The sequence below is a fragment of the Myxine glutinosa genome, chromosome 7 (genome assembly GCF_964187855.1).
Source record: "Myxine glutinosa chromosome 7, kmMyxGlut1.1, whole genome shotgun sequence".
In the NCBI taxonomy this organism is placed as follows: Eukaryota; Metazoa; Chordata; class Myxini; order Myxiniformes; family Myxinidae; genus Myxine; species Myxine glutinosa.
The window spans coordinates 71,537,947-71,551,036 of NC_136267.1; the positions used below are offsets into that span (position 1 = coordinate 71,537,947).

The 13,090-nt window shown below is 45.0% G+C and overlaps 1 protein-coding gene across 1 annotated transcript in view; it reads right to left on the bottom strand.

The window, feature by feature from the left end:
• Positions 1-444: 444 nt before the first annotated feature.
• SV2C (synaptic vesicle glycoprotein 2C) overlaps positions 445-13,090 on the bottom strand; it is a 128,111-nt gene continuing 115,465 nt past the window's right edge. Inside the window, exon 13 of the mRNA XM_078781858.1 lies at positions 445-1,382. Coding sequence (XP_078637984.1) covers positions 1,199-1,382 — 184 coding nt within the window. The 3' untranslated portion in view covers positions 445-1,198. The remainder of the gene's footprint in view (positions 1,383-13,090) is intronic.

The window sequence follows — 13,090 nt, forward strand, 5'->3', positions numbered from 1 at the left end:
TGAAATAAAAACTTTAAAAAAAAAGTTATCACATAAATAGAAACGAACTTAAATAAATTTCTTTTTCCAAGTCAAAAGCGTTATAAACGATCAAACTCAACATTAAAACAATATTGTAAATTTGAATTAAAACCTTTTTTAAGTTATCAGATAAATTTAAACGAACTTAAATAAATTTCTTTTTCCAAGTCAATAGCGTTATAAACGATCAAACTCAACATTAAAACAATATTGTAAATTGGAATTAAAACTTTTAAAAAAAAAGTTATCAGATAAATAAAAAGAACTTCAATAAATTTCTTTTTCCAAGTCAAAACTGATATAAACGATCAAACTCAACATTAAAACAATATTTTAAATTAGAATTAAAACTTTAAAAAAAAAGTTATCAGATAAATATAAACAAACTTAAATAAATTTCTTTTTCCAAGTCAAAAGCGTTATAAACGATCAAACTCAACATCAAAACAATATTGTAAATTAGAATTAAAACCTTTTTAAAAAGTTATCAGATAAATATAAACGAACTTAAATTAATTACTTTTTCGAAGTGAAAAGTATTATAAACGATAAAACTCAAAAATAAAACAATATTGTAAATTAGAATTAAAACTTTTTTTTTTTAAATACATGACAATCCCATAAAACATTAAGACTAACATTCCTTTAGCAACTCTTAAAGTATAGTTTACAAACTGGCATGAAGACTTGATCGAGTATTTTCGTGCCCAGATAACTGATTTTTCAAATCGAGCAGATTATTTTCACAAAGAAGAATTTTTTGACGGGTCGAAAGTATTTTCCTAAATAACTAAAGTATTTGCAAAGTTTACATGTATATATTTATATATGACAAATTACACACATAGTTATTGTCCCTAGTACTGTTTCTTTGTCTATATAGCTGTCGTGTTGAAAAGATTAGCTAATATGTACAATGACCCAGTGATTTGAAAGTAAACACAAAACGAGCAAAAAAAGACTGAAAAAAGGAAAATATTTCATCTTGAACTACAGCTACAAGCTGCATGATGTGCTTTTATAATTGCTATGCAACAAAGGCAATCAAAGAAAGATGGCCACTGTTTTCTGTTGCGTGTGCTCGCTGATGGAGACAGGAGGTTGAAGGATGGACTCAGAACAGGCGGACTCTGGGCGGAGGGCAGAAGGACGCTGCGATGATGTACAGGGAATTGGTTCACATGAGAATACGATCCCGTGTGTCTGGCAGGCGGAGAGCCACCATACCTCCGGAAATGAGTACGCTTGCGGCCAGAAGGATGGGCCCGGCTTTGTGCGTGCTCACCAGTGAGCCGAAGATGAGAAAACCCATCACGGAGGCGAGTCGGCAAAGACAGTTCATGAATCCGAAACCTGTAGATCTGAGGGCGAGAGGAATAGTTATTTGGTTATTGGTTTGTTTTCATAGGATGCAAGGAAATGTAGATGCAAGTAAAATCAACAGAGCCCATCCAGTCTGTGCAAAATCTACATTTCCACCCACTCCCAGCACACTTCACATCACTAAACAACGACACCAACTACACATTTTTGTATTAATTGTATTTTTCCATACTCTTCTTTCTCTCTTTTATTGGAGATGAGCTAACCTTACTTACCCAATGACTGACGCCCTGCCCCCGATATAATCTCATCCGTATCGATTCTGAATGGCTCTGGCTGATGGTATAGCGGGCAATAGCAAATGAAAGATGTTCAGTATAATGAATGTAATGACCGAGGAGGATATATACAGTCATGTGAAAAAGTAAGTACACCCCACGCAAAGTTTTGACTTTTTCAACATATTTCAACATACAGCTATTTGATCTTCATTTCAACAATATTGATAGATAAAGGTGATATAATATAACAACTATCATGAAACATTTACATTGTGTAGTCCATTGTATAATTTAAATAAACATAAATGCAAATTTTGCATGTGGAAAAAGTAAGTACACCCCTACTTTTATCACTACTTCAAATACCTAAAATTAAAATCAGGTTCACCAGCTCAGGTGCAAATGAATAGAACATCGTTAGAGAGGATCTTGGAGGAACCTGTCTTATTTAAACCTCAGACATTTAGTTTGGTTTGCTCTTTGTTGTTGAAGTGTGTGGCATCACCAAGCCTAGATCAAAAGAGCTCTCTGAGGCCTTCAGAAAGAAGGTTATAGATGCCGACAAGTCTGGAAAGGGATTTAAAAAGATCTCCAAACAATTTGAAATCAATCATTCGACTATCCGGAAGATCATCTACAAGTAGAGAAGATTCCAAACAACTGCCAACTTGTTCAGGCCAGGCCGCCCCAGCTAGTTCAGTCCGAGAGCAGACCGCAAGATGCTGAAAGAAGTCTCTAAGAACCCCAGAATGTCATCACGGGACCTACAGGTAGCTCTTGCCACTGTTGATGTCAAAGTGCACGAGTCTACCATTAGAAAGAGGCTGCACAAATTTGATCTACATGGGAGGTGTGCCAGGAGGAAACCTTTGCTGTCCAGAAAGAACATCAGGGCAAGACTAAAGTTTGCCAATGAACACCTAGGCAAAGACCAGCACTTCTGGAACAATATGCTCTGGACAGATGAGTCAAAGGTCCGCTTCCGGTCCGGTATGAAGAGGACGCAGGCGTCACATGCTCGCCGCTTCTTCGACCGGGCCACTGTCAGTTGCTTGCTTTTTTGGTGGTCGTGCGGATTTTTTGGCCATTGAATCTGCCCTCTGCATAGCCCCGGCTCTGCTCCCTGCTTCGCCTGCCCGGCTCCTTCGCCTGCTCGCTGTTTCCTCGGGCACGCTCTCGTGGGTTGTGACCATCGCAGCGGTTTCCCGCTGTGATCTTGATTTGTAGCGGCGGCGGTCGATTGCCGCTGCATTTGCCGCTTTGCCCTGATCAACCTTGGCCTCGTGATCGTCTCTTTGCTCCTGCCTGCCCTCTGCCTGGTCCCGGCTCTGCTCCTGGCTTCACCTACCTGGCTCCTTCATTTCCTCGGGCCCGCTCCCATGGGTTGGGACCATTGTTTCACCTCCTCAACCTTGGCCTCGTCTCGTCTCTCCGCTCCTGCCTGACATGGCTCTGCGGTACTCCGCCGCAAGGCTCCTTCTGCTCAATACCCGCTCCACCCCATCATGCATCTCTGCCATCAAATCAAATGGACTCCTCCGACAACGCAGGTACATTCACCATGGCTCCGGTCGTAAGTTTGTATATTTGCAATCAGGTCACTCCATCCCCATCCTCTGGTCGGCTCAGCGCACTCTCACTCTTCGTCCCAGCGCACCTGGTCACAGCAACGCACACAATCGCACCTCCTGCCTACGAACCCTGGCTAAATCACCTGAATTCATCGCTGCTGTTCAAAACAACATCAAGCTCACCCTGTTCAACACCCGGTCCCTCAACAACAAATGCCTCATCCTGAACGAATACATCCTGGATAACAAACTGGACTTTCTCTGTCTCACCGAAACCTGGCAACAACCTCTGGACTACTATACACTCAACCTCACCACACCCAATGGATATTCCTACGTCAATAAACCACGCTCGGAGGGCCGAGGTGGTGGAATTGCCGTTATCCACCGTCAAGACATCAGGACCAGCCTCATCCCCATCGCCTCATCCTCATCATTTGAACACCTGGCGTTTAAACTCTCTGGTCGCACGCAGTCAGTCATGGCTGTCGTCTACCGCCCTCCCAAACCACACCCATCATTCCTGTCTGACTTCTCCTACTTTCTGACCCAGCTATGTTCCCTCTCTCCCTCAATCCTCCTCCTTGGTGATTTCAATATCCACATGGACTCCACTGACTCCACAATAACCACTGACTTCACTGATTTACTCACCTGCTTTAACCTCACTCAACATGTCGACTTTCCTACCCATATCCGTGGTCACATTTTGGACCTTGTCTGCTCCACTGGATTAATTTTGCACAATCTCTCTGGCTCCGACCTCACCCTCTCTGACCACTTAGCTATCACTATGACCATCAACATCCCCACCCCAACACCAAGACATTATCGCACTATCAACTTCCGTAAGCTAAACGCTCTTTCACCGACCTCATTCTCATCCACCCTCTCTGAAAAAATGTCCACTTCTCCCTTCGTTGACCTCCACACCCCTTCCGACCTCGCTGACTACTACAACCACACTCTCTCCTCCTGCCTTGACCAGCTTGCGCCTGTAAAGACCAAAACAGTTTCTTTCACCCATTCTGCTCCCTGGTTTACCCCTGAACTCCGCCTGATGAAAACTCGTGCTCGCCAACTTGAAAGACTCCGCAATAAAACAGGTCTCACAGTTCACTCCCAAGCCTACAAGGACCACCTACAACACTACAAAGATGCCCTCTCCCGCGCCCGCTCCGCCTACTACTCTCAAATTATCCACTCTGGCTCCGGAAACCCAAAAGCACTCTTCTCGACAATAAACAAACTCCTCCGCCCCCTGAACACCACCACCCAGTCATTCACAGTAGACAACTGCATCTCCTTCCTCTCTTTCTTCAAACACAAAATTGACAACATCTACAACATCTACAACATCTACAACAAAATTGACAACACCACCGCCGCACCCGCTCCCCCTCCAACCACCTGCCCCCCCTTGTCATCCCCTGTCTCGGTTCTCCCCAATCTCCCCTACTGACCTCTCTGAACTCCTCATAGGAATGAAAACTGCCACCTGCACTCTTGACCCCATCCCCTCCAGCTTTGTCAAGGCCTCCCTCCCTGCTCTCTCTCCACTTATCATTGCAACAATAAACTCCTCCCTGTCTACAGGCATCGTCCCACCTTCCCTCAAAATTGCTGCTGTTACCCCCATTCTAAAAAAACCTGGTCTAAACCCTGACACCCTAAACAACTTCAGACCCATCTCCAACCTACCCTTTCTGTCCAAAGTTTTGGAACGTGCTGTAGCCACTCAGCTCAAACATCACCTCTCTGCCAATAACTTGTATGAAACATTCCAATCCGGATTCCGCTCCAACCACAGTACTGAAACTGCTCTCCTCAAAATCACCAACGACCTTCTCCTCTCCTCTGACGCTGGCAACCTCAACATTCTCGTCCGCCTCGACCTCAGCGCTGCCTTTGACACCATCGATCACACCATCCTCCTCACCCGACTTGAATCCACCTTTAACGTTACCGGCACTGCCCTCTCTTGGATTAAATCATACCTCTCTGACAGACGCCAGTTCATCTCCATCAATAACTGCAAATCCCCCACTGCTCCCCTCCCCCAAGGTGTCCCCCGAGGTTCAGTTCTTGGCCCCCTCCTCTTCATCCTTTACCTGTCCCCCCTCGGTCACTTAATCCGCCGTCATGGTCACCAATTCCACTGCTTCGCCGATGACATCCAGCTTTTCATCTCCACCAAGTCCGTCTCCACCGCCACCCACTCTATCCTGACAAACTGCATCACTGAAATAAAATCCTGGCTTCAAATCAACTTCCTCAAGCTTAACTGTGATAAATCTGAAATAATCATCATTGGCCCAAAAACACTCACAAAATCCACCCATAACTTTGCCCTCAACATCGACGGTATCCCAGTATCCACCTCCCCTCACATCCGGAATCTTGGCGTCATCTTTGACCAAACCCTCTCCTTCGACAAATAAACTAAACAGATCACAAAGACAGCCTTCTTTCACCTGAAAAACATTGCCCGTCTCTGCTCATCCCTCTCCTCCACGGCTGCAGAAACCCTCATCCACGCCTTCATCACCTCCCGTCTGGACTACTGCAATAGCCTCCTCTATGGTTCACCCTCAAAAATCACCAAAAAACTCCAATACATTCAGAACTCCGCTGCCCGTCTACTCACCCATTCCCGGACCCGTGACCACATCACCCCCGTCCTTTACAAGCTTCACTGGCTCCCCATCCCCCAGAGAATCCAGTACAAAATCCTCCTCTTGACATACAAAGCCCTCCATAACCTGGCCCCATCCTACCTGACTGACCTCCTCTCCAGACACACTCCCACCCGCAACCTCCGCTCTGCTGGTACCAAACTCGTAAACCCCGCCCCCCCCCCCATCCGGACAAAATTCAGATCCTGGGGGGACAGAGCCATCTCCATCGCTGCTCCCACCCTATGGAACTCTCTACCTCACACCATCAGAGACTCCTCCTCACTCACCACATTCAAAACATCACTAAAGACCCACCTGTTCAACGCTGCATTCAACATTCAATCCACAGCATTTAACCCCTGACTATCTCTTCTCCTTCTCCCTCCTTTTGCTTTAAATATTTCCCTATTGATTCTTGTCTTTTTGCAATTGTTGTTTTCATGTATTGTTATGCATTATGTTTTGCACTCTGTCAAAGCGCCTTTGGGCTTCTTGAAAAGCGCTATACAAAATAAATGAATTATTTTTATTATTATTATTAAAGGTAGAGCTATTTGGCCACAGTACCAGAAGACATGTTTGGCGAAAACCAAAGACAGCATTTGACCACAAGAACCTGATACCAACTGTAAAGCATGGTGGTGGAAATATTATGGTTTGGGGCAGCTTTGCTGCATCAGGGCCTGGGCAGCTCACCATCTTAGAATGCACTATGAATTCTTCATTGTACCAGAGGGTGCTTGAGGATAATGTGAGGCCATCTGTCGGAAAGTTGAAGCTCAACCGAAGGTGGACCTTGCAACATGACAATGACCCTAAACATACCAGTAAATCCACCATGGAATGGCTGAAAAGAAAGAAATGGAGGGTTCTGGAATGGCCAAGTCAAAGCCCGGAACTAAATCCCATCGAGATGTTGTGGGGGGATTTGAAATGAGCTGTGCATGCAAGAAACCCCTCAAACATCACACAGCTGAAAGAATTCTGCATGGAGGAGTGGGCAAAAAATTCTCCCAGTCGATGTCAGAGACTGGTAGACAGTTATAAGAAACTCCTACTTGAGGTTGATTCTGCCAAGGGAGCAATACCACCTATTAGAGCCAATACCACCTGTGCGAAATTTGCATTTATGTTTATTTAAATTATACAATGGACTACAAAATGTAAATGTTTCATGATATTTGTTGTATTATATCACCTTTATCTATCAATATTGTTGAAATGAAGATCAAATAGCTGTATGTTGAAATATGTTGAAAAACTCAAAACTTTACATGGGGTGTACTTACTTTTTTACGTGACTGTCGGTGTGGTACATGGAGGAGGGTAGAGAGCAGGTGTGGTATATAGAGGAGGGTAGAGACCATGTGTGGTATATGGAGGTGGGTATAGACCAGGGTGAAATGATTGGGGTAACGGAGAATATGCACACATAAGAAGCAACAACACCACGAAAGACCATACCATACACTTACCTTCAGTCCATACCTGAATACGTGCCCTATCCATTTGTATCCCACTGTTCCCCTGTACTGTTCACACCTCTCTACCAGTTATTGCTTTCCATTAAGACCTCTGATTATATATTTACTTGCACTCTATGGTATCACAATAGCCTCTTATGGTATCACAATAGCCTCTCATGGTATCACATCATCCCTGCTTATGGTATCACATTAGCTCCTCTTATGGTATCACATTATCTCCTCTTATGGTATCACATTATCTCCTCTTATGGTATCACATTAGCTCCTCTTAGCTCCTCCTATGGTATCACATTATCTCCTCTTATGGTATCACATTATCTCCTCTTATGGTATCACATTAGCTCCTCTTATGGTATCACATCATCTCCTCTTATGGTATCACAAAATCTCTCATATTCAGTTATGGTTGCAGAAACGTGGAAAGTAAACAGCTGCATTCGAGAGGGTTCAGAGTAAAGCAACACAGATTGTTTCAGATTTTGTGTTGACACAGAAAAGTAGTTTCAGACGAAATCAAGAGTTTCAAGAGCGAATGTGTGTGTGAACGCAAGTTAGTACATCAAAGCATGTTACTGGTTAATTTGACTGGTATAATGGAATTAGACGAAATGATTAATCCTGTGTTACTTGGTCCAGTGTAACTTGCTATCTCGAACATGACTAGCGATTTGTGGCCAGGATGCTCACAGGGCCATGTCCCTCGCCCTCCTCAAGAGGGCGCTGTTGCTTTTAAGGGTCCATGGCTTTTTAGGGGTTTAAGGGTTAAATGGATTCTGGGTTGCTCCAAAGTAGAATACAGCAATGACTCATTAAAATAATTTGATGCACCCATTGAAATAAGCAATTTCTATGTATTTTGTACAATTGTAAAAGGCGTCACGAAGATACGTGGCTCATTCTATAAGATTTGCAGCTGAATCCACCACTGTGAATGCCAAAACCTCACTATGGATGAAAATGGTTGGGAAACAATTTTCTGACAAACCAGACATAATCTGTTGAACAGAAACTATCCTCCTTCAAGATGTCTCTGATTCCTTAATATCTCTTCCTCGTTACACCCTCCTCCGGTATGATAAACATGAGCCTCGTCCTGGTGGTGGGGTTGCTCTCTTCCTCACTCTCCTTGCACTGCCCTCTTTCCAATTCACCCCAGAAGTACCTCTGGCTACGGCTTCCCCTCAGCTCGCACCTTTTGTTCATATGTGTTCTGTACCGTCCTCCAAACAGTGATGACTCCATTTACATTTCGCTGTCTGACAACATGGACCAACTTCTATCCACTCATCCCAACTCTCTCTTCCTCATATGTGGTGACTTCAACTGTCACCATGCCAGCTGACTGGGTTTGGGTACCTCTCTCACCAGCCATGGCATCTAAGTAAAGGACTTCTGCGACTCATTGGGACTGACACAATCTGTTAATTTCCCGACCCGGATCTCAGTCAATAGAGCATCTTCTCTTCTATACTTGGTTGACTAACTTCCCTGCAAATGCCTGCTGCTCTTCTTCTGCACCAATCGGTTCTTCTGATCATTTGCTTGTTAAAGTGGACATCTCTCTGGCTATTCTCAGAGAGCCTCCTCAGCGCCGACGAGTCTGGCATTTCACTCAGGCCAACTGGCATGGTCTCCAAGCAGCCAACAATCATCTGGACTGGTCTCCCATCTTTACTGCCTCTGACAGAAACTCTTCCTGGGAATTCTTCCAAAGTAAATTGCTCTCTCTCATGTACAGATTTATCTCATCTCCTCTTCAGTTGTCATACCCTTCCTCCCGTCAATGGTACATGGAATCTTGTGGTGAGGCAGTTGCCATGAAACCACTCGCCTTCACCTCATGGAAGGCTAATACAACTGAAGGCAATCTCAGTTCCTTTCACAAAGCTCGGAACAAGTGTGTGTCTACCCTCAGGAGAGCCAGGAAACAATATCTCTCTACTCTCAAGACTGAACTCTCAAACCTGTCTCCCTCTTCCAAATATTGGTGGTGTCTGGTCAAATCTGTTTCTGGTGTTTGTTCCCCTTCCATCCCCTCCCTTACTTCAAACGGCTACACAGCTGACACCGCACATGAAAAAGCCGAATGCCTCAAGTCTGTGTTTGCCTCAAAATTCCGATCCAATCTCTCTCTGTACCCACCTTACCCAATCGAAGCCAGCTGCTCCTGGACTCTGTGTTCTTCCCTCCTGACAAGGTGGATAAGCTTTTGTCAAACCTCGACTCTGATTCTGCAACTGGACCAGACGGCATCAGCCCACGGGTCCTAAAATCCTGCTCTGCCGCTCTGTCTCACCCTCTCTCTGTTCTCTTCACTCTCTCTTTTGCTCAAGGTCATCTGCCATCTACTTGGAAATCAGCCAACATTACAACTTTACACAAAAATATGCTAAGACAGATCCTTGCAACTACAGACCATTCAGCATGCTCCTAATCATCAGCAAGGTCATGGAATCAATCATTGCTTCTGACATCAAATCCTTCCTTTTCTCCAATGACTTGATCTTGGATCATCAATTCGGATTCAGACCAGGTCATTCTACTCTGGACATGCTGCTTCTGCTGTCTCAACAATGGATGGAGGTCCTCAATGCCAAACAGGAAATCAGAGCTGTCTCCCTTGACATATTACGTGCCTTCAATACGGTCTGGCACCCCGCGCTGCTCACCAAACTCTCCTCCTATGGTATCCATGGAAATCTCGACGCATAGCTTGCGGACTTTCTCTCTGGTCGTAGTCAACGTGTGGCCCTGAATGGATTTTTCGCATCTCATCTTCCTGTTCAGGCTGAAGTTTCCCAAGGCAGTGTTGTGGGCCCTGTGCTTTTTCTGGTCTTCATCAATGATCTCTCCGACTCTCTGGCAAATCCTCTCGATCTCTTTGCTTATGACTTCACTCTCTGCCGCTCCATTCCTCATCCCTCAGATCGGCAGTCTGCAGCCTCTTCACTCTCTGCAGACCTGGAAAAAAAATTACAAACTGGTCAAACAAGTGGAACATGTCTTTCAATCATGACAAATCTCACACTCTTACTATGTCTCTCTGAAAAGACCGACTGGACAACCCTCCCATCTATTTTTCAACAATACTCTCCAAGAAGTTCTGTCACTCAAGCTTTTGGGTCTCACTATCTGCCATGACCTTTCCTGGGAAAACCACATTTCCAAGCTGGCCTCCAAAGCCAATCGCCGACTGGGCATCCTCCGTCATGCGAAGTCCTTCCTTGGCACACCTGAGCTCCTCACCACATACAAGGCTTTCATCTGCAGCTCAATGGAATACTTCTCTCCCCTCTGGGCTGGTGCTCCTGCCTCACACCTTGCTCGGCTTCACGCTGTTGAAACCAAAGCTTTCAGAATCATTGGAATCTCCCGCGATGAAGCTGACTGAGGGCCTTTCAGTCACTCACCACAGGCAGGTTGGCGGTCTTTCTGTCTTCTACCCACTCCTCTCCAGCTTAGCTCCACCAGCTCTGTCCCCCAAATATTCCTACAGGTCACACAAGATTTTCCAGCAACACTCTTCTGGCGTAACTGCCAAAATCAAGACTCTCTGCTCACCTTCACTCTTTCATTCCTCCTTGCTCCCGCCTCTCGAAAGAACTCACTCACTCTCTTCTCTTCAATCCCACTCCTCCTTCCAGGTGTTTAAAACAGCTGTTCACCACCATCTCTTGTCTTCTCCCATCCAAAACCTTGATCTTTTCTACCCCCATTAATTAACCCCAGGTCCACTTTTTGGAAATTGCAACTTATTTCCTTGAAGTCCTCGCAGTGTCCATTTGTTTTATACCTATCCCACCCCTCCCCCACACCCACTTCCTATGCCTCCTCCACCCAAGCCCTCTCCCTCCCACAGATCTCCCGATGTCCCTGTCCTCTGCTGTTGTACTTGTGCGCTTCCCTCTCTCTTTCCATATTGTCTCCCGCTCCCTTTATTAAATGTTTGATGTGTCCGTTTTTTTTGTGATTAATGTTAGCTCTCACACGAACCTCGATCTTGTATAAAAAAAAAATTTTTTTTAACAATATGCAGGGTGTCCCATACGTCTGGAACCATCGGGCAAAAGAAGGGATTCATTATTTTTTCGTTTAAGAATGATTTTGTCATGTTTTTTTTTCATTTCTTGGAAGTGTTCATGATATTGCTGAGCATTCCCCAGTGTCTTGAACGCAGATGGGGATTTCCCAACATTTTTCCAAAAGAACCGCGCTCCTGACAATTACAGCATTCATGTCAGAGAGTGGCTGAACTGGAAATTCCCTGATCATTGGATAGGACGTCGAGGGCCTGTGGAGTGGCCGGCGAGGATCCCCGATCTCAGCCCGTTGGATTTTTATCTCTCGGGTCATTTGAAGGCGTTGGTCTATGTGGAAAAAAAATTCAGAGTGCTGCACATTTGCGGGAGAGCATCAGCGACGCATGTAACATCATCACTCCTGACACCATTCACCATGTGCCAGCTGACTGGATACATCTGCATTTTTGTATCAATCATAATGGTGGGCACATAGAACATTCTGTAAATACAAGCCCTTTTCATCACTTTGCCCTATGGTTCCTGACTTACCTGTGGAATTGTTCCAATAGGGTGTCTGCTTTAATCATGAGGGAGAATTAGAAATGACAAGGCTCTTTTAATAAAAAGTTTAAATGTAGATGTAACAGATGTATTTATGGCATTATTGGGAAAGAAAATAAAAATAAGGAAGAAAAAAATACTATTCCTGTTGTGATGAAAAACATTATTTGGTATATTATGTTGAAGCATATGCTGTTATCATACGCTTTTGTCATTTGGGAAATGGCTAGAATGCATTGAATTCGAATTCTATTTTGATTGTCCGATTTGTTTGAACACAGTAGAGAGACTCCACGGTGAGCTTACGCATGCAGAGACAACCCAGGGAGACACCATGGTGAAGAGACCCGGGGAGATTGCACGCCAGATGAGACGTGCGAACTGGTGAAGGGTCTGCAAGGCGAAAAGGAGTGAACGGCGAGCCCGTTGTAAAGCGCCATTGGCGGCTTTGCCCAGCCTCGGAGACCAGCCTGCATCGCATCTCCCGCCCATCACCACAGGGAAGACCACACCCACCCTCTTCTGTTTGTCTTGTGTCCCTGTGAGTGTTTGCCCGCATAATAGTTGATTTGAAAGAATCTGGTCGGACAAGGTCGGACGGGTCACACAAGATCTGCCAGCAACTCTCTGATGGTTAAACTGCCAAAATCAATACTCTGTTCACCTTCACCCTTTCCTTCCTCTTTTCTCCCGCCTCTGGAACAAACTCCCTCACTCTCTTCAATCCCACTCCTCCCTCGAGGTCTTTAAAACAGCTGTTCACCACCATCTCTTATCTTCACCCATCCAAAACCTTGATCTTTTCTACACCCGCAAATTCACCCCAGATCTACTTTTTTGAAATACCGACTTCTTTCCTGGAAGTCCGAGCAGTATCCATGTGTTGTTTTTTTTACCTCTCCCACTCCCCCACTCCCATCCCATTGTTCCTCCCCCGAAGCCCTCTCCCTCCCACAGATCTCCCGATGTCCCTGCTCTCCATCCTGTCTCCCGCTCCCTTTATCATATGTTTTATGTGTCCGTTTGTTTTTTTGTGATCAATGTTAGCTCTAACACGAGCCTCGATCTTGTATACAAAAAAATATATATATATATTGTTGCGGATCTCAGCGTCGGCCTTTCCCCTTATCAAGGGGGGGGGGGGGA